Below are 24766 nucleotides of genomic sequence, written 5' to 3' on the forward strand. Positions count from 1 at the left end.
TTTTTCTGACTTGCTTCTCAGACTGTTCTCCCTTTTCCCCCCTTATCTCAGTCTGTCCTTGAGAATTCTGCTGTTTGTCTTGCCTGAAGCCACAAGAATCAGACAAGGGAAGGGAGAGGTGCAGAAAGGCACAGACAGAAAGGAAATGGTCTGAAATTTCTCTCCTCTCCCAGACAGAAGTGGGCTGGGGAGGGTTGCAGGAGGAAGGGGTGGAAGGCAGAGGTGCCTGGCTGAATTCATGCTGGAGAACGTCATTGTTTCATTTAGGAGTATTTCTATTTATGCTGCACTGTTTCCTCAAGCTACACACTCAGGTGTTTGGTGTTTCTGCAGGTGGGCACTCAGCCAGGCTTCATCAGCACTTTTTAAATGAAGATTATTTTCTTTATATAAAAGAAGAAGAAAAAATAATAATAAAAAGAAAATCCTTCCCACTGCTAGGAAAGAAAACTGTCTGTCCATCTCCAGGAACTAACAAACTAAAATTTCAGTTTATTGGCATTTCAGATACAAAGGTCTGCTCACTTTTGAGCCAACACAGAATAATCCCTGCTCTGAAGCCCTCAGTTTATGCAGAGACCAGAATCTCCAGAGCTGCTGAGTTCAAATGAGGCTGAATTCTCCTTCTTGGATGATTCAAATCAGTGCCACCATGACTGAGGGAAACGTAGGAGCTCCAAAGCCCCCCGCGCCCCCCCCAAACACATCAGAATAAATGATATTTTCAGATCAAACAGGACACACCAGGTTGTTTTCAGCCTGTCTGGCCTGAGCCTGGCAGGATCAAAGGCAGCCGCTCTGAGGTTCACCCTTACAGCCAAATTTTATTTCTGAGCCTGTGGACACAACCCATTCACAGCATCCAAAAGAGATAAAAAGAAGGATCTGCCCATCTCCTGGGGCATCTGAGTGAGTTCTACTGCTCCAGGTCAGGCCTGACACATCCATGGGTGTGCTTTGTTCTGCACACCCAGGAAAAAAAAAAAAAAAAGATAAAACCAGTTACTCTTGTTAAATTAACTCCCTGTCTTTAATCAAAGCTTCTTTTAATGACTCCAACTGCTCCCCCAAGTCTTCCTGACGGTACCAGCCTGTCTGCTTCATAAAGAGCTTTTGACTCACAAATAACAACTTTCTTCACCAAAGAAAGAGTGATCATGGTGGACTAAACATAATTAAGGCGCAATGAATAATTAACAGACCTAGAAATGCCTTTAAAGAGACTTAAGAAGCAAAGCAAAACCCTTTCAAATGAGAGGAAAACATTGTGCCTCACCAAGCTGCCATGCTGGGCCCGGGAAAAAGAAGTGGGCTAATGAGAGCAAGTGAGCACATTTAGCCAGTTCAGCTCTGCCTCCCTGCTGCAAGCCTCCCTGGCACGCAATCAACAGCAGCCTGGGCCCTGCTGAGCCTGCCAGGGGCACAGCACCCCCAGCCCAGCTGCAGCATCCGTGCCAGGCTCAGGGAAGGAAGGCAACAGCGCAGCTTTGTCCCTGCTCTTCTCAAAAGCCATTTTTCCTGGTTTTACCCAAGCCCCCGCCCGCCAGGGGAGTTGGTGACACGTAACAGGGGCACAAGGTGTTGCACCTTGTCAGCAAAACAGCCACAAAAGCACAGGGAGCTGATGGAAATGGGCTCTGCAGGGGGATTGGGTGTTCAGCTGCTGTCCCTGCACTGGGGAGGCTCCTCAGCACAGAACAGATGGGGTGAATCAGCCTCCCAGACCTCCTGGCTGAGAGGGGACAGCCTCATCAGCGGGGCAGCGGCTGTGTCTCCTGCCTGTCCGGGATTTGGTGGCCAGAGGTGCCTCTGGACTCCTGACTCTGCACGAACAGGCTGCTTTCCCACCCCACGAGCCTTCATCCCCTCCCCTCCATTACCCCACACCCCCTTCCAGAGAATTCCCTGCTGGAAGGGCTGCCCTGAGCCCCTTTGGGGCAATGCCACAGCCCAGCTCATCCTGGGGACAGAAGCTGCATCACCTTTTTACCCCGAGTCTGGCAGCCTTGGGATGGGGAATATCACAGGGATATTTAGGGTGACCAGTTTCTGCCCACAGCTTGCCACACTGCTGTTCAAATAGGCAGGGCCCAGGGACACGTGTGGGCTTTTAATGCTGCACACTGGGAGAAAAATAAATCAGCAGAGTCCGAGTGTCCTCATGGCTGTTTCTGCTTCCTATCTGTATCCAGCTGCTCCATAAACCCTTCTGAACTGTGTGCAGGGCAGATGTAAAGGGCTGCAAACATCACCTGGGAGAAAATCAGGTCACAACCTCAGCCTTTGTCACTGCATCAAATGTTTCATAACAACCATTGTCAATATTTATTTAATAGTGCAGCCACAAAGATGATTGTTCATTCAGGCCATGTGAAAAAAGCAAGGAAAGCCCAAACTGACATCAGCCAGAAATGTAATCTCGTCCCCAAGTGCTAACAGCAACACAGAATCTCTGAGCAGCTCCTGAGCGTGAGTTCAGAGAGCTCTGTCAGATCACCAGCTGGAAAATGTACAAAGCTTCAGAGGGAAACCCAGGAGCTGCAAATCTGATTGAACAAGACAGGTTATGAGCTGGGAGCTCGTCTGTGTGAAGAAATGGGCAGTCAGTGCCAGTCTAAACAAATATGTACATCTCTCTCTCTGAACACCTCCCTCCCCCTGGGACGGCTCCAGTCAAAAACAAAAGTGACTTTGATCTGGCATAATTCTTCGAGTTTGCTAGGAAAAAAATCCCCCAGCAAGATGGCAAAGCGGCTGCTGTGGGTCCTGCAGAGGGACTTGGCACGGCAGTGACTGTGCTCACAGCGGGGCCAGCTCTGGGGGTGACAGGAACGTGGCATGACGAGCTCTGGGGAGTGGGGTAAACCCACCCTGGATCAAACCCACGGCGTGAGACGAGCCCATGACACGAAATGGTGATGATTCCGTGATATTAAAGAGCTAAACTCCTGCCTCTGCCTCCCTCTGGGCCGTGGGCTGTGTTCCCTGCCAGGGAATCGCTGGGATAATGATGAAGAATGTGAGGGTTTGACCCAGAACAGAAGTGGGAATGGGCCCCAGAAGCTGACCCCACTGAGGGGGCTGGCTGAGAGCAGAGACAGCGGGGAAATGTTGGTGCCTTTGTGTCACTGAACACCCACCTGGCACCGCTCTGCTCTGACTGCCAGTGCACGAGCAGGGGCTCAGCCTCTGCAGGCTGCAGCCTGGCTGCCAAAGTCACACCAAATTAACCTCGGGGACGCAGATTTATGATTGAATTATTGCGGCTGGCATTTTACTGCGCTGCAGTAATTGGGTTTGTGCGTGTTCCCAGCTGGTGGCAGATGCTCCGGGTCACATTCCTTCATCATGTTTACATCAAAATGCCTACCTGGAGCTTGCTGGGAGGGCAGATTATGCAGGCAGTGATTTGCTGGGGCTCAGGTAGTGCCTGGTAACCTGTTTAGCTCTGCCTTTGTGTCTGAGCCCCCCTAGCAAAGGGAATATTCAGCTCCTTGGCAGTTCCAGGTTGTCTGGGAAGGAACACGTCTGATTGCCTTTGTGATAAACAAGCCCTAAATCACTTCAAAGTTGAGGCCAGAATCACTGGGGAAGATTACAGACAGTGAAATAGTAGGGACTGGAAAGTGATTCAGAGATACCAGGGAAAATCACAGTAAATTCTACCTCCTTCTTAATTAAAAAAAAAAAAGCAAAAGGAAGTTTTCCATGAGCAGACTGAGATGCTGCTCTCCACCCAGCCAGCCTGACAGAGCTGGGAACAGGCATTTAAACCCCAAAGCCTTGGGGGAAAGCTGTCACCCTGTGGGTGACGTCCCAGGGGGTTCATCCCAGCACATCCTTGTGCTGCAGGGGAAGGCAAAAGTGTGTTTAGGGAGGAGGAGCTGCATGGGGCTGCACGAGCTCGCTGACGGGTTTAACTCATTGGCAGGAAAGCTGTTTTTGCAGCAAGGCTCATCCTCCAGCTGCCTAAGTATCCAAAATTCTCAAATCCATGCTGATGTTTGAGGCACCATTTGAAATTTCCCCCTCAGACTACAAACACGGTGAGGCCAAGGCATGGCCCAGATTTTCCAAGTGAATTCCAGGGCTGGGCACCCTGCTGTCCTAGATGGGCTCTGAAAAAGGTTGGAAAATGTGATCTTGGAGGTCTTTCCCAACATTAATGATTCCGTGGGGCCAAGGAGATGCAGCAGCAAGCCCCACGAGCTGCTCCAGACTCCCAAAATGGCCTCAAAAGCAGCACTTTCCAAGCTCACCAGATTTCTGAGGAATTCCGCTTTTTCTCTGGTTTTTTCTCTTTCCCTCATGGTGGTTGTTGATTTTTCCCTGTCACTTTTTAATGTCTGAGTGGGCTCATGTCTTGTGGCATTTTCCAGCATTCCCTGGAGCAGAACACGACCGTGCTCAGCCAAAAGGAGCAACACACTGGGCAGCAAACAGCCCTCAGCTCTCCCGGGAGAAATCCTGCTGGGGGTTACAAAACAAGGACTTAAACAAAATAAAGGCAGGGCAGCCTCAGCAAAACCTTTTGGCAGACTGGAGTCTTTTCCAAGGCGAGAAAATTAATTCCCTGAACTCCTCATAAGGATTTTTTCCTGCTTGGAGCAGATATTAAGAGTTTGCCCAAAGAACAGCAATAAAATCTTGCTGGTGGTAAGAACACTGCTCTGCCTTGCTGAGGAACAGGCTGGTGCTGAAGAGCAGTGAAAGTGCCATGGAACGAGGCCAGAAATGCCCCAAACCTCAATTCTGTCAAAGCTGAATTTTTTCAGTGTCCACAATGTTTCTCTTTTATTTCTAAAGTAATAGCCCTGCAGCACAGCAGCAAACAAAGGCTCATTTTAGCCCTTATTGCAGCTAATTACTGCACCCCCTGATTGCTGACCCTGCCTAATGCTCCTTTCTGGAATTGCTCCAGATGGACTTGGGAGTCTTTAATGGGATATTTTCTAACCAGCGAGGCTGGTGGGGGTTGTTTATTTATTTATTTTTATTCAGAAGAAATTCCCTCCAGGACAGGGGGTTCAGTCACATTCTCTGGGTTTTCTCCGGGATGATTTGGAAGTGATCTCTGATATTTTTTTTAAGGGAAATTCAGAGCAATGTGTTCCAGGGATGGTTTTCTGTTCCTCCCAGCACGCTGCTGCCGCTCCTTGCCACAAAAAGAGCTCTTCAGACTTACAGATTCCGTGATTCCATGACCTCCCAAACCCAGGCTGAGCAGCAGATTCATGGCTCTCAACCTCTGAGGTGCCCTGTTGTTCTTACAGGAGGGATATAAATATTTTCCTGGGCTTTGTTTGGGTACAAAAGATTTTTCCCAAGGCCACAGAGGGTGTGAGGAGCACTGAAGTGCCAAAAGGAGAGCCTGAACTGTGGAATCTCCTCCCCAAACTGCCCCCACAGAGCTGAACTCCACCTCTCACCTCCAAGAACCTCAGGCTTTAAAAACAATCACTTTTGGGCTTGGGTTTGTGGGGATTTTTTCCCAAATAAGAGAACGAGGCCAGTAGCAAATTGCACAAGAGAAGGGTTTCCTGCTGTGCTCTGAGCCAGAAGAGAGGAAAGCAGCAGCTGATCAAAAGATGTTGAACTTGCTGGGGATGAGATGCCTGCTAGGAGGAAACAGCAAGTGCTCCTTGATTCCCAGTCAGGCCCCTTTTCCCCATTATTCTAATGGAAGTGGAGCTCACACCTGCGTGCACTGATAGAACTGGGTGGGGAGCTGCTTTCTGAAGCGACAGCGTGGTTTGATTTCAAAGCGAGGGGACAAAACCCCTCCCCGGAGCTGGGGAGTAGCGCAGGGAAGGGCTGGGTAGCCCGGGCAGGGAGCAGCCCGAGCAGGGCAATTCTGCCAGGCTGTGGAAAGGCTGAGAGGAGCCAGGCACGTCTCACACTGACGTCTGACACAGCACAGAGCCTACAACCACCTCCTTGCAAGGAAAAGAAACACAGAATTCACTATTCCTTCTTACATTAAAATCACTCCCTCCTACATTCACATCATTGCTGTCAGAAACATCTTGATTTTCCACACCTAAGGGGCTATGGAAAAAAACAAGCATTTCTGCTAAAAATAAGGGTTTCTTTTTCCCCACAAGCTGTATTTATTCAGATCTCCTTTCCTCTAAAATGCAGCATTATTTTAATTTTAATTTAATCCCGTATCTGCATAATTGCAGCACTGCCAAACAAACAAATCACAGTCACTGGGAAGCAGGAGCAATGCAAAACGTGGATTTAACTGACTTCATTTCCAAACATTTTCCTGTGAACATTCCCCCACAGAAGAGCTGCACTTCTCACTGAGATGTCCACGTTTTGATCACGACAAGCATCTCCCCTTCAAACAAATTTTACATCAGAAAATTTATATTATAGTCAGATCCCGCACTGAGAGCACTTAGGAAATCAATCCAGCCCCAGCTTTCACCCTTTGTGAAACCATCCCCTGGTTCTGGTGATTTATTTGCTCCGAGTTTCTTTGTGTGCTGTTTGTGGAGAACACCGGGTCTTAAAAGTCACACCCTGTGTCTTAAAAGTCACATCCATTTCCCATGGATGTCTTGGATAGAAATGATGGAAAGGGAACGCGGGCAGCCCAGATGACACCCCAGGATTTACAGAGCACGGGGTGACTCCAGCAGGGATCAGGGGGTGCAATGACATCAGCTTTAAGGGACCTTAAATTTTCCCCTCCAATTTTCCATCTTAACCAAGGGACCAACCCAAACCATCCTGGGATTCTCTGAGGGTTTTGAAGGGAAATTGATTTGAAAATATCCTCGTGGTTCAGGCTGTCTGGAACTGCTACAGCACAGAGAAGTTCAGGGCAGCACTCCAGAGTCATTCCACAGAATTCCCTGGCAAAATCAGCAACACCACCCTGCTCACCCAAGCAGCTCTGGGTACCTTAACAACACAATTTTTGAGGCATAAAGGTCAATGATTTTGATCTTTTTGAATCCAAACAAGCTGTTCAGGAGGTTTCTGGCCTGCTGCTGCTCCCATGCCCTGCCAGGAGCTGCCTTGGCTGTGAACTTTGGCAGCCCTTGGGTAAGAACATGAGATAATCAGCAGCAGATTTATCAGCAGGGACAAAAGACTGAAATGGAGTTGAAAAAGGGGGAAAAAAAAAGTGGGGGGATGGAGATCTACGAATAATTTTAGAAATAAGCTGCAAGTTGCACAGTCACAAAGCGGAGGCTGGAATGCACTTTTCCAGAGTTTGTAAAGACTCATTTAATTTCTATAGAAACTGAGCAGCAAACAGGTAATTTTCTCTGCAAATTGCTTCTATCACCTCTGGAATGCTTTGCAAGAGCAATGTATTTCCCTCGTGTCTTCTTAATCCCCTGTTATTTTCATTATAAATTTAATTAAGCTCTTGTAGAGAACATTCCATGACATAAGAGCTGAGTTTTGTTTTTCTGCTGCAGCGGGGACAGAAAGGAGCTGCTGAATTATGTGGCAATTGGATTGCTTTTTTTCTGGGTAAATATTTCAAATGACACCAAGCAGGGGAGACATTTGCTGAATCAATACAGCTGAAGCTGAGGGAAGGAGCTGCACAGGAAGGACTGAGCATCCCAAGAATTCTTTCCAGCCAGGCCTCTCCTCTTTGGGCAAAATTAGGGAGCATCAAGAGCAGGTAAATCAGGGAAATGCCAGGCTTTTAATGCCCCACACAGCTGGGGAAAGGAAGGAAGGAAACTGAGGAGATGCTGGCACAGAGGATGGGAATTCACTCCGTGTTATTTGATGGGCACAAGCTACACAGATCCTTCACTGCAGTTACAGCAGCCTCTAATCCCACCCTGAACATTCCCTTTCCTTCTCCAGCCCTTTGAAAACCTGCATCATAAATCAGTATTTTCCTGCTGTCTCTCTGTTTCCATTCTTGAGGAATTTCTGTATACACCAAGCTTTTTTTTTTTTGGGTGGTTGCAGAAAAAGGTCCATTTTTTACACTCCCTGCAACCCAAAATGTCACCAACATTTCACTTCATAACCTGCCCAGCTCCTCACTTCACCAATGGCAAATGTTAAAAATGAATCATTTTATTACAATTTATTTTAAATGGTATCTAAAAGCTTTGGTGTCAAAGCATCGTGAAAAACTGGGTTTGAATCAAATACACATCAATTCTTTAAGTTAATATAAAATGAAAATTAAATTGGCAGAGGTTGAGCTGTTTAACCCCTCTTTTTAACCTGTTTAATCTCATGGTATCAGGCAATAACAGCTCCCCTGCAGAGCTGGGGGTGTTTGTTTCTATTTCAGCCTCTTCCCAGCTCAGGTCATCATCCCACCAGGCACGTTTGGGAACGCTCAGGAGCCACAACGGGATTGCCAGAGCTGCACACAAGCGCTGCTCACTGTCACAAAGGAATCAAATCCACCAAGAAGATGTTTTTCACAGGAGGGATCAAGCTCTGGAACATCTTCCTGAAGGAAACCAGGAATTATTTCCCACGAGAGACACGACTCAAACCTTGGCCTGCAAACAGCCAGATCTCGTGTGGGATTATTCTGGAATTTCTTTTCCCTGTGCTGCATCCATTTCAATACTCTCTACCAGTGATTTTTCCTTCCTTCCTTGTTTTATTTGATTCTTGTTACAGAAAGGAGATGTCAGGAAATCTGACACATTGCTGTGCCAGCAGCAGGTGAGAATCTCACGATTCAATTCCCACCTGTGCCAGGACCACTTTACACCAATTTTCTCTGTAGGAAAACATGGAATAAAAGCAATAAAACCTGTGGAAGATGTGGGCATGTGCTGTGCACAGCTTCAGCACTGCCTGTGTGAACAGGGAGTGCATAAATCCCTGCACAGGAAGGATTCAATAGGAAAGCACTGCCTAAAGTATCACCAAGCCAAAATGTTCTACGAGCTTGGAAAAGAACTTGTCATCAAATAACTTCATTTTCTTTTACTCTCTTAAGTGTTCATCCTTAAAACCTTCCATTTAAAAAGGGGAAATATTTCCCTGTAATCAGCAGGTGACAGGACAAGATGCTTTAAGGCATCACACCTGACGTGGGAAAGCTCAAGCTGTAAATTCCAGAGCTGATGAATTTACAAATCTGTCCTTCCTGGGATAAGTCTGGGTCTTGGAATCTTGGCATCATTCAGAGTCCTGTTCCCAGGTTTGTTCTCCTTGCCCTGGAGCAGGGTGATGATGTTCTCCCGCTGGTGCCTCACTGCCAGCTGCAGGGCCGTGCACCCGGTGATGTCCTCCACGTCCAGCAGAGCCCCTGCCTTGAGCAGGGTCTTGATGATGGCCATGTTGCCCTTGAGGACGGCGAGGTGCAGCGGCGTCCAGCCCACCTTGTTCCTGGCGTTGACGTCGGCCTGGCACTCCAGGAGGTTGATGACGCTGAGGAAGGAGCCCCTGAGCACTGCGAAGTGCAGGGGGGCCCAGTGGGACCTCTCGGCCGTGTTGGGGTCGGCCCCGCAGCGCAGCAGCTCGCTGACCACCGGCTCGTCCCCGTAGCGCGTGGCCAGGTGCAGGGGGGTCCAGTCCATGCTGCCCTTGGCGTCCAGCCGGGCACGGCTGCCCTTCAGCAGCCGGATGATCTCAATGTGCCCCTTGAAGGAGGCCAGGTGCAGGGGGGTCCAGCCTTTGTCCGTCCTCAGCTCCACGTTGGCCCCATATTTGATGAGTTTCTCGCAGATCAAGTACTTGCCCCTCACCACGGCCAGGTGCAGGGCGCTGTAGTGGTTCTGGTCCAGGCTGTTGACAGAGATCCCGTTCTTCAGCAGATAATGCACCACCCTGAACTTGCCCCTCTCCACAGCCACGTGCAGCGGGGTCCTGAGGTTCTTCTGCTTCCTCTCCAGGTCGGCTCCCTGGCTGGCCAGCAGCTTGACCAGGCCGACGTGCCCGAAGCAGGCGGCCACGTGCAGGGCGGTCTTGCCGTCCACCTCCTGCGTGTTGGAGTCGGCCTGGCGGGACAGCAGCACCCGCGCCACGTTCTCGAAGTTGTTCTGGGCCGCCAGGTGCAGCGGGGTCCAGCCGTCGTGCTCCTGGGCGTTGACGCGGGCCTGGTGGTCCAGCAGTAGCCGCACGGTCCTGTCGTCGCCGTGCTGGGCGGCGAAGTGCAGCGGGGTCCAGCCGTCCTCGTCGGGCGCGTTGACGTCGGCCCCGTGCTCGATGAGGATGGAGCAGATCTCCGGGAGCCGCCTCTGCACGGCCATGAGCAGCGGGGTGCAGCCGCAGCCCGCCGGGCTGTTCACGCTGGCCCTGCAGCTCAGCAGGAAGCGCACCTTGCCCACGTTGCCCTGCATCACCATGAGGTGCAGCAGGGTCAGGCCGTTCTCGTGCACCCTGCAGAGCTCCTCGGGCACCATCTCCTCGGGGCTCCCAGCCTCCCTGCACGGAGGTGGGGCAGGAACCTCCTGGTTATCCTTTCCTAAAGGCAGGGACACAAAATGGGAGAAAAAAGAGTGAAACAGAGTGGAAAACTCCCAAGAAGGGAGGGAGAGCATGTGACTCCTGATAGAATGACATGAAATAAAGTCATTTGAGAGACAAGGAATATAAAATAAGGCCAGACATGCAGTGGAATATTTGGCCTCTCCCTCACAGTATCTATTTCCTGTATAGTTCATTTTCCTTAACTCAAAATGTCACCCATGTGGAGAACCTTATGAGCCACATCCTACAAAAAAACCAGACAATTTTTGTAGCTTCCCCTGCTTTAATTTTCAATTATAAAGTCAGTCCCCTACTTACCCCCACTCCTGGTGTCTCGGGGGAAGGTGAACTCCTCTTTGTCACTCTTGTTTTCAGAAAGGGGGAAAGAAAAAGGGTAAGACAAAGTGTTTATTTGCATCCTGTAATGGTTGCACAAAGTTCTTTGCTGCTGCTCTGCAGTTTTGTGTCATCATTTGAGAGTTTTTTATCCAATCCGATTTTTGCACCCAAAACTCAGCTGAGCAAATCATGACACAACAGGAATGGAGGAGCCTGAAGACGATCTCTGGATATCCATGAGCTTTTCCTCCTCATGCTCATTTGCTCCCAAATGTACACATATTCTGCTTCCTGACTGCACGGCAGCATCCCAAAATGATTTCCTTTGTTGTTTAGGGACCCTCAAGCCCCCACCTCTTCAGGCCTCTGGTTGCTTGCACAGCTTGGCAAAACCCCCTAAATACCAATAATTCCCAACTCCTATTTCTCCCTGTTTTCTGGGCACAGTTACTCCAGTGGCTGGGATTACACTGTGACTAGCCAGAAGCCTGATTTTTTTCTTAGCCAGAGAAACACGGGGATTTGAAACTATTTTTTTAATTTCTGTGACAGTTGTTCAGACTGGAACATCCTCAGTTCTGTGCCATGAGCAGAACCCCTGTGATTCTGTGTTTGCTTGTGTTTCTTTCAGTCTCTGAGGCCACCATGATAAACCCACTTCACCTGAGCAGGTCTGGAAAAGGGTTTTCCTCTCGGACTATTTAGTGCATTTGTTAATTAATTTGCAAGAGTTTTTTATCCCCATAAATGAATTACAGAGGCACAACCTGTGCAGACACACCCTGCAAAGGTGCTGATGTGCACCTCTGAGAGGGGAAACAGCCTCAGGATCTGTAAGAACAAGGAGAAGACTCAGTGGAACTTCCTGAGGGGTGCTGGGGGTTCTCCTGACCTGCTGGCTCCTGGAGATGGCCGGTTTGTGGGACATCTTCCTGACAAGGCGCTCGTTCTCCGGGTCCAGCACCAGGCTCTGGATCAGTGCCAGCAGCACGTCTGTCTCCACAGGGATATCTGCCAGGGCAGAGCAGTTCAGCTGTGCAGGCTGCCCCGGGGTCCAGAGCCAGGCAGGACCCACGTGACAAGGAAGGGAAAAGGGATGAAGGGGATGTGTGACAGCAAAAGGGCACCAAGCTGTTAAATCTTGGAGATGTAGCTGGGAAAACTACACATAAACTTATCCCCTGCTTGTCAAGCCATGGCGCTGACCCTTGGCTAATCCACATCCCAGTCCCACCTGCAAAGCTTGGCCTCTGCTTGGGGTCTTGGTCCCAGCACCTCTTCATCAGGTCGACCATCTGGTGGCACTCCCCGGGCCAGTCGTCCCTGACGAGCTCCAGCCCCGGCCTCTTGCCCGCTGCCACCTTCACTATGATGGCCATCATGTTGGCCCCTGGAAGAAACCAGCACACTCTGGGTGTTCTCCCAGGGAAAACGGCTGGAATAAACATTCCAGGGGTGCAGGGCTCGTGTTTACCTGCGTAAGGTTTCTTCTGCATAAGGACCTCCCAGATGACGATCCCGAAGCTGCAGGAGAGCAGAGACCGTGAGCACTTGGGCATTAAATGCACTTACTGCTTCTGCTTCTTGAGAAACGGGAAAACCAGCAAGGAAGTTCTTCAGGAGGGAAGGATTTCAACCCCCAGGCCAAAAAAATCAGGCCTTATGATTCTGCCTCATATGTCTCTCTTAAGAGTGGGGTCATCACACTCCAAAGGGTCTGTGCAGTGAATGAGTGACTTGGAGCCTTTCCTGTCAAAGTCAGGCTCTCAGTGCCTTTTTTCCACTTTATTCACATTGGGGTTTAGAGCCCTGGGAACTGCAAGTTCCTGTGGCCATGCAAATCTCCCTTTCCCTCTTGCCTTGGGTCACTCTGTGCCGTAGAGGCCAGGGAGCTGAGGGCTTTCCAGACACAGACATGGAGCTCCTGTGAATGTGCTGCAAAGCTCTTTGCCCAAAAGGAAAAAAGCCAAGTTGAAATTTCTCTGCCCATTCCTGACCAAAATGAAGCTGAACACTGAGGCTGATAAGCCAGTATTGAGGTTGTTTTAAACCCAGAATGAATCTCAGCAGTGACTGTGATGAAAGAGCAGCACTGGCTGTTCTGGGCTCTGATCTCAGTCATTTTTATAAGAACTCACAGCAACAAAACAGGGTGTGATGGCACCTGGCAGTGTTGCAGCTCCCCTGGCTGTGTGTAAGAGCCTGGGGACACCCCTGGGCGCCCCGTGGCAGCCCTCACCTGTACACATCGTACTTGATCCCCGGGGGTTTGCTGTTCTGCAGGAACATTTCGGGGGGGATGTAGCTCAGAGTGCCCCTCAGAGCTGAGCTCTCGATGTACTGCATCCTGCTGGATTGCTCCATCCACTTGGACAGCCCGAAGTCCGAGATCTGCAAGCAGAAACAGGGAAAGTGCCCCAAAATGTGTGCTCACACTCGTCCCTCCTCCTGTCACCTGGACATCCTCCCATTCTTTGGGGTCAGGGACAGGAGAAGGTGCCCAGCAGCTGGAACCTGACAAAACCCTGACAATTTGCAGCCACTGAGTCCAGTTGGAGCCTTAAATTCCCAGTGCTGGCCCAGATTCCCTGTATGATCTTGAGAACACCATGTAATTTGTACACCAGCTACTTCTTAAAAGCCCCACAGGTCGATCTTTCACGGAATGTTCCTGAAGAACCTGATTTACTGGGATACTCGTTTGGCAAAAAGAACCTCTCCCTTATTTGAGAAATAACGAACCCAGCACTAAGGCCATACCTTGACGTGCATATTCCCATCCAGGAGGACGTTCCCTGGCTTCAGATCCAAGTGCAGCAGAGGAGGGCTCATGCTGTGCAGGAAATTCATGGCCAAGCCCATCTCATGGATCACCCGGAATTTCAGCTGCCAGGACATTCTGTGAGTGGGAAGGATCCTCTCCAAGGACCCCCTGGCCATATATTCCATCACTATCCCCAGAGGGCTGTTGCACACCCCGTAGATGGTGACGATGTGCTGGAATTTGATTTTCTCCATCTTGCTTGCCTCCTCCATTAGACAGTTCATGCTGGTCCTGGAAAAACGAAAACAAAACCCAAAAAATACAGTTGAAGCAAGAAATTTTATCAGTTGATTCACAGGCTCAGTAACTCTGTAGTAACTCAGTGATAGCCAGCCTTTCTGAGCACTGCCTACCCCAAAAACGTTCATCCCAATTTCCCCTTGAGTTGATGATAATGGTGCCACACAGTGATCCTCTGCAGACTAAAATCTGACATAGAAGGTCTTGTGACTTCCCAAAATGAGCTGAGGTTTATTTGGGCAAAATCAGCCACCACAAGGAAAGAGATGAAAAACTTGCACTTATTTCGGTCCTTAGCAGGCCTCCAGTGACCACAGAGAGCCTGTGCTTGTCACACTCTGGTGAAATGGCTTTAAACTGCCAGAGGGCAGGGGCAGCTGGGATACTGGGGAAGAATCCTTCCCTGTGAATGTGGTGAGGGGCTGGGCTGGAATTCCCAGAGGCTGCTCCATCCCTGGCAGTGCCCAAGGCCAGGCTGGAGCAGCCTGGGACAGTGCAAGGTGGCCCTGCCCATGGCAGGGGGTGGCACTCTGTGAGTCCATGAAATTCCCGGTGTTCCCCTGGCAGCAGGATGCCAGGAGCAGGCACAGCCCCGTGTCACGCCTTGGCCATTCCTGCAGCTCCACCTGTGCCTGCAGCCCTCTGTCCCTGGGCACTGTGACTCTGCTCCCAGGGGGAACCCAGGCACGTCTGCTCCTCGCTGCCAGCTCTGGCAAACTGGTTCTCCAAAGTTTCACCCTTCCCGACCTGCTGAACGGGTTTGGGGTGCCCGGAGCGCTCCGGAAGCAGCCAAGCAGCAAAGTGCCAGGAGTGCCTTTAAAAAGCACACCCTGGGAACGGAGCTGAGCTGCCAACAATTAGGCCAGGCCATTAATTGATCTAAAATGGTTCAGCCAAGCAAAATCTTCTGCCAGACTTCCTCTGGCAGGCTCCTCACAGTGAGACCTCCCCGTGGGCTGAGGAATCTCAGGTATTTTACTACAATTGATAAGACACAGAAGTAAAACTGATTGACTCTTTTTTTTCCTCCCCCAAACAAGAACAAAATGCAAATATAATATCTGCAGAGCAAACTGAGGACAGTCACTGCTCAGCCTGAGCTCAGTTGTTATCAGTAACAAGAAATCACACAAGTGTGAGATTTTTACCCAGGCAGGATCCTTCCAAGTTGAATGGAGCGAAATTTTAAATTAAATAACTTCATCAATGCAGTTGTTTCTCCATAAGCTCTGGCTGTATTGGATGTTTTATCAGCAGTGGTTGTGATTACCTGGCCCTGCTCCATCTCCAGACCCAAGGTGGGCACCAGAAGGGTCTCTGCAAGGTGAGAGACAGAGCAAGAAGTCGAGAGGAGCAGGTGCTCCATGGAGAGGAAAGAGATGTCTGGAGGCTACGGGAGCAGGGCAGTAAAACCAGCTGTAAATCCTCTGCCCCTCATCTCTAAACCTGGTGATTTGGGTGATTAATTCAGTGTGATTGATACACATCAGCCCCAATGGGCAGTGAAAGCTGCAAGTAAGTCACCAGGCTGCTTTTATGCATGTTTGAGATGCTGCCCTCAGCCCCAGATGTCAGCCCTTGTTCCTTGTGTCCCTTTGCACATCCACACACGAAACAGCACTCCACACCCTTTTCCCACTCCCTTTGGGTGCCAAACCCTTGACTTTCCCTGACTTTTAACCCCAAATCCATGCAGCTGGGATGGCCAGTGAGGAGCGGAGCGGAGCAGAGCAGGGTTACCTGTCCGTGCTGGAGTCCTGCAGCAGGTACGGGGAGCACTTCACTGCATAGACCGTCCTCCACCTCCTGTGCTTCACCTGGTACACGTGGCCAAAGCCTCCGCTGGCCACTCGGACCCAGTCATCCTCGAAATCCTCCTTGTTGAACACGGTCAGGCTGCCCAGCTGCCGGCCCCGCTCCGCACTCATGGCACAGCAGGCACAGCCCGGCTGCTCCTCCTGCCTGGCTGCTGGCAGGAGGCACAGAGGAGCTCAGGCTGCCCTGCCCTGCCCGGGAAGGTGGGGATTCACCTGAGGGGAGCCCTGTCAGCTGCTGCCAAGAGGTGGATCCTCAGTGTTGCCGCGTTCAGTTCACACAGGAGCTGCATTAATTCCAGCCTGGGAATGTGGCTCTGCTCTCTCCTCTCCAGCGCTGGGTGGGCAAATCCTCAAAGAATTCCAGGTGGAAAATGGTGCAAACAACAACCCTTTAGTGGTTGCTGAGGATGGGATTCCTCACCTGAGGCATCCGAACAACCTGGGGGAAAGGGAGGTGGGGACGTGGGGCTGGGTGATGCTTGAAGGGAACAGAGAAATGCACGAGGCTCCTGTGCAGAACTGTACATGAGAGAGGTGGAAAACATTCTAGAAAGATGAACAGAGAAAAAAAAAAAAACAAACCAGAAGTAGCTGGATGGAGAGGTGGAAAACACTCTAGAAAGATAAAGAACAGAAAAAAAACCCAAACAACCAGAACTAGCACATGAGTGCATGAGCCTGAGAAAATACCTCAGCAGAAATACCAGAAATGTGGTAAACCAGAGCAGTCCCCTCAGGGATAAAATAAAATCTGCTGTCAAATCCCTGGAAAAGGGTGTTTGGAGGAACTAAGGATGGTCAGAGCAGTTCAACCCTCCCCGTGTGAGCACCAGGAGCAGCACTCACACCTTCAGCTGTAAAAGGGTTTAAAGACACTTGTCTGGGTCTTGTGAATTTGTGTCTTTAATGCCTCAGCTCTCTCTGGAGGTAACTCAGTGTCAAAAACGAGGTGGTGCTGATTTCCTCAGTGCTACTGCAATACAAATAATAATTAGCACTGCTGCAGGGTAATTGTCTCACTGCCAGTAACCTTGACTTGGGATTTTTAGTTCTGCAGCAGAATCTTGAAGAAAACCTTGGAGGAAGCCTGACCCGGGTGGAACTGTGAGTTACTTCTGTTACACTGACACGAGGTGCCCCAGCAGTGGACTCCCTTCTTTTAAGGAAAGAAGGAAAAGAAAAGGGAAAAAAGCCAGCTAGGCTCTGCAGCCTTTTAGGGAGAAAAAAACCCCATTAGAACCTGATTGTTGCCAATGCCCTGGCACTCCCTGGGAGCTGCCCACCAGCAGTGATGCCCTGCTCCCCTCCACGCCCACCTGCCAAACACTGTTTTGGAGCTGAGGACAAGCACAACAGGGCCCCATTCCCTCAGGTTCAGGCACAGACAAGACAAACACTGCGATGCTCAGGTTTTATTACAGAGAGCTCAGGAGTCGGGGAGGCACTGGGGGAACACGCTCAGTCCATGGCTGCAGAGGGGCAGCAGCTGCTTCTGTCCCTCCCCACACCTTGCAGGTGCATTTCTGGGCCAACAGCTCGCGGATGTTCCGGCTCTGACAGCAGGAACAGCAGCTGAGGAGTCCTGCTGGTCATTCCCAGCACAGACAGGGAGATCCCTGCCAGAGGTGCCTTTCCTCACCCACTCTCTCTGTGTCGCAGCTCCTTCCACACGCCACGAGGTCGCTCCATTCCTCTCCACCAGCAGCTGCTGCAGGAGGTCCTGGACAGGATGGAGCAGCCCCAGTTCCTCTGGGACAGAGGGAAGTGGGGCTGGAGCCCATTGGGGGCTCTCCACAGCACCGCCCTGGCTGCCCTCCCACAGGCAGCCCCTAAACCCCAGCGCACTCCCAGGAAAGCCTTGTTTGTATCCCCCATCCTATGGATGCCTCTCCCCAGTGCATTCCAGCAGATTCCATCTGGTACTGGAGTTCTCCGACCATTTGTGGGAACTTGTTGGAGAAAACAAGAGGACTAAAGGGAAAGGAGGAAGGGACTTGGCTCCTCCGAGGTGAGGAAAGCTGTAAAGCCGAGGGAACACATCTCTGGAGCTCTTGGGTCCTGTCCACACTCCCAATTCCATCATTTTTCCTACCATTTCTCCCTGGTGGCAGGCTCCAGTGCTTTATTTCACTGGGTTCTTCTGCCCCTGATCTCCTCTCTGCTTCCCCATTTCTGTGCCCAGCCTGTGCTGGGCTTCCAGCTCTGCTCTCCCTGGCAGCTGGAGCACTACAACGATTCCTTCTCTACCCTGCAGTTTGTGGAGTCGCTGATGCAGAAGGAAAGGAAGAAAGGAGAAGCAGGCTCGGAGCAGAGGTGGCATCTCCTGCCCCCTGGCTCAGCAGAAGCTCTACAGAAGCAAAGCAAATTCAGCTGCTTCTCTGACGGCTGGGGGAGCTGCAGGAGCAGTTCAGCTGCTCGGGATCACAGCCCATGGAATTCTCCGAACGGGGGATAACGGCTGGGCTTGGCTTTCTGCCGGTGGTGCAGCCACAGGCCCATGAAAGCACTGCCCAGGACTGCAAAGCCAGTGAGGGATCCCAGCAGGATGGGCAGCAGCATGGCAGGACCAGCACCTGGACACAGAGAGAGGGAATCGAGCAGTGAAAAATGTTCTTTGCACAAACAAGACACAAGGAGTTAGGGATGGTGCCAGTGGGTTTTGAGAAGTCTCTCGTGTTGTACCAGTTCAGTGTCACTCTTTTCTAATAGCTATAAACATCTAATTAACATTAACCAGCTGCTGTATTTCACCTGTGAACACTCCTGACCTATGGCCAACCTCATTCTGCACCAAAATGCTGCAGTTCCTTACAGATAGAGAACATTCTGCCTCATTTTTCTCCTCTTTCCTCCCCCTAAAGCTTCAGTTCCTTCACAGGATGCATCTGGCTGTGTCTCCTGGCTGAAACTCTGTGGGATGTGACACTGATTAACCACAATATTTGGGATTTAGGAAGGTCAAAGCAAAGCTGAGGAGTTGTTGGGATATAATCTAACCAAGAAAGTTGTTAAAAAGATGCTGTTTTCCTGCAGCAGGAAAAGCTGAGCAAAAACTTCTGGAAGAGACAGAGAAATAGAACCAGGAGAGCCCCACCTTCCACTGGTTTATACAGAAACCTGTTGTTCATCCTCCAAACGGGCCCGAGGGAGACCAGGTTGTGCAGGTTTCCATAGCTGGTCCTGTCACTGGGCTGGGGAAGGGGCTCCACACTTTCCAAGCAGTCCTGGGAAAGACATGGAAAACACCTGGAAGTGTCCTGAACAGAACATCCTGGCCCAGGGCCCGGGCACAGCCCCCAGGCATCCTCAGGCACCTCTGCTGTCATTGCAATCCTTGGACCTGCACAAATGTAAATCTTTATTCTCTGATCTCCTTTTCTTAGCGATTACCAACTATTGCCACCACTCCACACCATGAACTGCTGTCCCAGACTTTAACCAAGGACTGGGTGCCCATGGGGTGACCTTGGTGTGGAGACTCTGGGAGCACCAAATCCCTCCTTGGTGCTGTGGGAACAGATCCACCCCACAGTACCTGCTCACATCCCGGCTGGCCTGGCAGGCAGACCCTCAGCTCGCAGTGCAGGTAGGCCACGGAGTGGTTCAGCATCTGGAACAGCTGGATGGAGAAGCTGGCGGCTCTGGAGCCGCTGCCCTGCAGCAGCTGGACATGTCTGCATTCCCAGGGCAGCCTGGCAGGAACAAAAGGCAAACAGCTCCAAATCCCAGCTCTCCCTGACTAAAGCAGGATCTGCTGGCACAGTTCTGCACAAACTCCACGCCACACCCCTGCGTCTACATCCGAGATACAGGAAAATCCCCCAAACATCGGCATTCCCGGCTGTGCCTGCCCTGCTCAGGAGCCCGAGAGCAGCAGAGTTGTTTCTGGGACATTGGTTTTGCTGTGGTGTGCCAATCGACCCCGAGCTTCCTCTAAGGCACATTTCACACCCCAGTGGGTTTACAAACCCCGGTTAATGGATCCTCCCGTTCCCCTGGCCTCGAGCAGACAGAAGAGATGCTGGTGGAGCAATGGGGACGTGGAGAAGCATCCCTGCACTGCTCTGTCCTGGGATGTGCCTCCCCAGCAGGAAGGGGATGCTGCACACCTGTGACAGCCCCTGGGGGGAGCAGGATGGTGTATTCCCATAAATCCTAAATGAAGGCAGATCTTTCCCATTCCCACCTGTGGAAGAGGCAGCACTGGGCACCCGCAGCCCCGGGGCTGGCGGAGGGGGTCACGCAGCACGAGTGGATCTGGAGCAGGGCCTGGCTGCTGTTGCTCTGCAGGGCCACCAGAGCCAGGAAGGTGTCCTGGGAAGGCTCTGATCCAGGGATCTCGGGGGCTGTGGCCCCTGCAGGGCTCAGGCTCAGCCGCACCGAGTGGTTCCCGGAGCCGCAGGAGTCACTCACGATGGCAAGGCTGGGGAAAAAGGGAAAAGGGGGGAAAAGGAGAAAAAGGGAATAAAATGAAACCCATCCAGGCTGCAGCAGCAACACCCAAAGCAGGGAGCCAGGGGTACTTGCCCATCCAGCACGGTGACATCCGAGTGCAGCCCCCTCCTCTGGTGTGAGTCGCTCCCCAGCGCTCCAGGCTCCAGTGTCACCGCTGTCCCCAAGCCTTCAGCTGCTCCGTCTGTCACTTCCCTCATCGTGCCCCCCTCCTCTGCCCCCTCCGTGCTCAGCAGCAGCTCCTGGGCTGAGTCAGTGCCCGCAGCATCCAGCCAGGGATCCCCCGGGAGTGTCAGAGCTGCCAGGCTCCCAGGGGAATTCGAGGGGCTCTCTGGGGCCGGAGGGACCTGGATGAGGTCCCTGTCTGGGAGCAGCTCAGGGTCATTGACAGCGGGCTGATGAGTGCCCTGATTAACGAGCCTATTAGCAGGGACAGAAACTGCTCTCGGTGTGGGGGGCCCGGCAGCAGTGCCAGGGCTGGAGTGGGCAGAGTCCTGTTCCATGGCAGCGTCCTCCAGAGGGGGGGACACCTCCTCCAGAGGGTGGGATACCTCCTCCAAAGGGTGGGATAGCTCCTCCAGAGGGGGGGACACCTCCTCCAAAGGGTGGGACACCTCCTCCAAAGGGTGGGATAGCTCCTCCAGAGGGGGGGACACCTCCTCCAGGGGGAGTCTGGGTGATGCTGGGTGTGCAGCAGACACGGGTGCCTGAGTGGGCAGCTGCCTGCTGGGCACTGCCTCTCCTGTTGCTGCCCCCTCACCCTTCCCCAGCGCTGCAGAGAGCACCCCTGAGGAGCTGAGCACCCCTGGGTCTGGGGCAGGCTGCAGGGCTGGGGTTGGCAGGTGAAGCCGCTCTTTGCCTTCGAGCAAAGCAGCGACTCCGTCACCCTCGGCTGCAGGGAGAGGAGTCCCTGCTGCTGCTGCTGCTGCAGCCTGGGCCGTGCCCTGTGTGGGTTTGGGATGTCCCTGCAGGGCAGTAACAGAGCCTGTGGACACAGATGGTTGGGCTGGAGTTAAAGCCAGGCTGGAGTTGTTCCCCGGGGCTGCTGAGGGGGGCTGTGGTGTCCTTGTGTTGAACACGGCTGATGAAGACATGCTGGTTCCCAGGGATTTACCAGCTCCTCTTTCTCCTGCACTGGTGCTGGTTTCAGCTGGCCTGGTGCTTTGTCCTGTGCTGGTCTGTGAGAACAGCCCAGCAGGAGCTGGGGAAGGTGCAGAAGAACTGGCAGACATCCCTGCATGGCTCACCACAGCCAAAACTCTCCCAGAAATTGGCGTTTTCCTTTGGACCTCTGTGGAAAGCAGAGTCTGCTCTGGTGCCAGTGTTGGTCTCTGTGTGGTTATAAAGGGCTGAGGCACAGTGGAGGTGAGTTCCAACTCCAAACGTTGAGTGAGACCAGGTTTTCCAGCAGTGATGGGGGTTTGAGGTGCTGTGGCAGGCACAGGGACTCCAGACCGAGCTGTGCTGCTGCCCTCTCTGGAATCGCTGCGCTCATTCCCAGCTGGAAGCACGGAGGAAGCTGAGGACGTGCTGGGAACAACTGGTGATGGCAGCAGCTTGGTGCCTGGGAGCCTTTGTGGCCTGGACTGCAGGGCTTTGGTGCTGGGAAACACCCTGGGCAGGGGACTGGGGGTCAAACACCCCGTGCAGGGGGCATGGGCAGAGCTTGGGGTGGGCACGGAGCCTCCCTGTCCGTGCTGGCCCTGCCCTGCAGCCCCGGTGCTGCTCGCAGGCTCTGGGGAACCGCGGAGTCCCTTTGCTGGCAGGAAAGGAGCTGCAGATGAAGATTGTGGCCTTCCAGTGGTGAAAACCACTTTAGGGGAAGACTGGGGGCTCTGAGTGGACACCAGCTCTGGTGGCAGCGGGGAGGTGCCAGGCTCTGCTGACAGGGGAAGCAAAGCAATGCCTGTGGCCTGCTGGGGATGGGGAGCAGGAATCTGCATCTCCTCGGGCAGCCTGGGCATGGTCTGCGCTGTGGGGCTCGTCTGTGGGTCCAGCACATGACCTGGGGCTGAGGTGACAGCTGGGGACAAGCCCCTGAGGGCTGTAGGATTAGGATCAACTGGCACTGGCTCTGAAGTTACTTTTGTTCTCTCTGCTTCTTGCTTGGACACAGTGGACAGAGCAGTTTCAGGTCCCACAGACTTCCCACTGGGATAAGAAGAACTGGTTTTCACTGGGATATCCTGGCTGCTCCCAGTTGTCCCCACATTTGTAGCCAGGTGGGCCACTCTGTGGTCACCCTGAGGAGAGGGCAGCACCTGTGAGTGTGCTCTGTCACTGGGCAGCAGGACAAACACAGGCCTGACCAGAACTAGGCTGGAAGGGCTCAGGTGCTGTAGGTTTGCAAGGTCCAGCGCTGAAGAATTGGATGCTGCCAGGATTTTCTGGATGGAAACCAGCCCCCCAACACTGGCATTTGGGAATTCTGTGGGGAGAGGGGAGTCCTGCATGGGCTGCAGGCAGATCATGCCATCAGTGCTCTTCAACACAAAGGACAAGAGTGGGGACGAGGGCAGCAGGGTCAGGGGGTCACCTCTGACTGTGCCAAGGTTCCTGGCAGCTGCATCGAGGGACATCCTGAACTGGTGCACCAGAGCCTGGGCCAGGGGTGCTGGGAGCTCACTGGGCACCCCTGGGCCAGGATGTGCTGTGGTGGAGCTGGGATGGCTTCCCTGGGCACGGGATGAGAGCAGGGTTGGAGCAGGAGCTCCCGGCTTGGTGGGGCTGGGAGGGGGAACTGCCTGGTCCCTGTGGCCGTGTGCTCCAGAGGGGCTGGGCACGGGGCTGGCTGCTGGGGACAGTGGGGGAGAACCAGTTTTGCTTCTTCTCCTGGAGTCGTGCTCTGTGCTCACCTGCAGCATCCCAGCCGAGGCTCCCTGAGGTACAGGAGGGGCAGAAGCTCCTTGGAGCCGGGACCCAGAGCCAGGAGATGTGGATGAGGTGGTTGGGGTGTGGAGGTCTCTCCTAGCAGGGCTGGGGAGGCCCATGGGCTGCATCCCAGCACGAGGAGGAGCAAAGGCACCGGGAGGCTGAAGCCCTGCCGGGACAGAATCCCAGGGCTGGAGGTCTGCATTCCCAAAGGTGGGCATTCCTGGAGAGAGGGGGGATGTTGCTTCTTTGAGCTCTTTAGCAGTTGTGGAAGGTTTTAATGTGGAAATCCACAACTGGCTGGATGAGGATGAGCTAAGAGAAGGCTGTGGCCTCTCAGGGGAGGGAGATTTTCCAGGTCTCCCTGTCACTGCCCAAGGAGCAGCATCTCTTTGCAGAGCCAGAGCTGCCGTTTCCTGAGAGCTCCTGTTGGTCTCTGGGGGAACATGTTTGGTACAGCTGAGAGCCCTGTGCAAAGAGAGGGGCTGTTGTCCATCAGTTGTGCCAACTTGGAACGGAGATGGAAGGAATTCCTCAGCAGCTGAAGCCTCCATCAAGAACGAAGAAGAATTTACGCTGCCTGGTGGGAGGGTGTGAGGAGCAGGCAGCTGGGCTGGGTGTCCAGAACCGTTTGTGACAGCTGAGGTTGAATTTCTGCCTTTGTTGCCTGTGGTTGCCTGCTGCAGAGACAGAAGAGGAGAAGCCTGAGCGGGCCTGGCCTGTGTTGTTGTGGAATAGACTGAGCCAAGGTCCCCTGGAGCTGGCTGTGGTGGGATTGCAGAAGTTGTAACTCCAGCACCCAAGCTCTGAGTCTTCCTCGGGTGGGCAGGTGTCAGCCCTGCTGTGGGGTCAGGCTGGGCTGGAGGGTTCGTGTCCTTGGGCCTTTTCCCAGAGGGAGGTGCTCCTGTGGGCAGCCAGCCCTCCCCTGCTCTCCCAAGAGAAATCCCAGCTCTGGGGGGAAATGGAGATGCTGCCATTTCTCTTCTTGGAGGATGAAAATCGAGCGTTGGAGTCAGAAGAGAAGTTGTAGGACTTGGCACCTCCCTCTGCTTGATGACAGGAGGGGAAGAGAGAGCTGTGACCTGGGGAGAGCCCTGGTGTGTCCCTCCACTGGGAAAGGGCTGGGGCAGCCCAGAGCTGGAGCTGGGAGGGCTGAGACCAGCCCCAGGAGAACTTTCTGGTTCTCTTTGCAGTGCCAGAGCTGTGGTGGCCTGTGATCCCTGTGTGGAGCCACGCCGGAGCTGTCCAGGAGATGTGTGTCCATCCTGGGGTTTTACAGCCGCTGTGTGCAGCGCCTCAGCCCTGCCCAGCTTCCCAGGCACAGCCCCAGGCAGCAGAGCTGTTCTGTTTGCAGCTCTCCCTGTGTGGGACATGGAGTCAGAGGTTGTTCCACTGGTGGGATCAGCTCCTGGGCTCTGGAAATGCAAGGTCACCTCGTCCCAGTCGCCCTCAGTGACGGGCACAGGGCTGTGCTGGGGCCCAGGCTGGGCTGCTCCAGCAAAGCTCAGGCCCAGCATCCCACTGGCACCACGGTCACTCCTGGAGGCACCTGAGGAACAGAGAACAAGCCTTTGGCCCAGCTCTAATGAGCCCTGAACAGCTCCAGCAGCCCTTCAGGAGAGCTAAGCTGAGCAGGCACTGCCGCAGCCAGAGCCACACGGGAGCTCCGGCACTGCCACTGCCATTCCCATTCCCACCCCTCAACCCTTCCCAAACCTCATCCTCTGCTGTTCATATTCGCCATCACATGAAGGACCTAAAGCATGAACCAGCCAGAGAGGAACCCTTTATCTCC

General features: G+C 52.9%; 2 protein-coding genes across 2 annotated transcripts; both read right to left on the minus strand.

The window, feature by feature from the left end:
• Window positions 1–8048: 8048 nt before the first annotated feature.
• Window positions 8049–16167, minus strand: ANKK1 (ankyrin repeat and kinase domain containing 1). Its single transcript, XM_042034240.1, has 8 exons — window positions 15572–16167; window positions 13528–13822; window positions 13007–13158; window positions 12242–12291; window positions 12002–12157; window positions 11660–11778; window positions 10747–10792; window positions 8049–10423 (listed from the first exon to the last, which is right to left on the minus strand). The coding sequence occupies exons 1-8, from the start codon at window positions 15757–15759 to the stop codon at window positions 9087–9089; spliced, it is 2343 nt and encodes a 780-aa protein (XP_041890174.1). The 5' UTR covers window positions 15760–16167; the 3' UTR covers window positions 8049–9086.
• Window positions 16168–17045: 878 nt separating this feature from the next.
• LOC121667586 (proline-rich protein 36-like) lies at window positions 17046–24565 on the minus strand. Its single transcript, XM_042034386.1, has 4 exons — window positions 19835–24565; window positions 19184–19340; window positions 18743–18872; window positions 17046–18221 (listed from the first exon to the last, which is right to left on the minus strand). Exon 1 carries the CDS (start codon window positions 24486–24488, stop codon window positions 20058–20060), a length of 4431 nt encoding a protein of 1476 aa, XP_041890320.1. The 5' UTR covers window positions 24489–24565; the 3' UTR covers window positions 17046–18221; window positions 18743–18872; window positions 19184–19340; window positions 19835–20057.
• Window positions 24566–24766: the final 201 nt, after the last annotated feature.

The sequence above is a fragment of the Corvus kubaryi genome, unplaced genomic scaffold (assembly GCF_017639235.1).
Source record: "Corvus kubaryi isolate FWS band 111438036 unplaced genomic scaffold, C.kubaryi_AGA036_p1.0 37367, whole genome shotgun sequence".
NCBI lineage: Eukaryota > Metazoa > Chordata > Aves > Passeriformes > Corvidae > Corvus > Corvus kubaryi.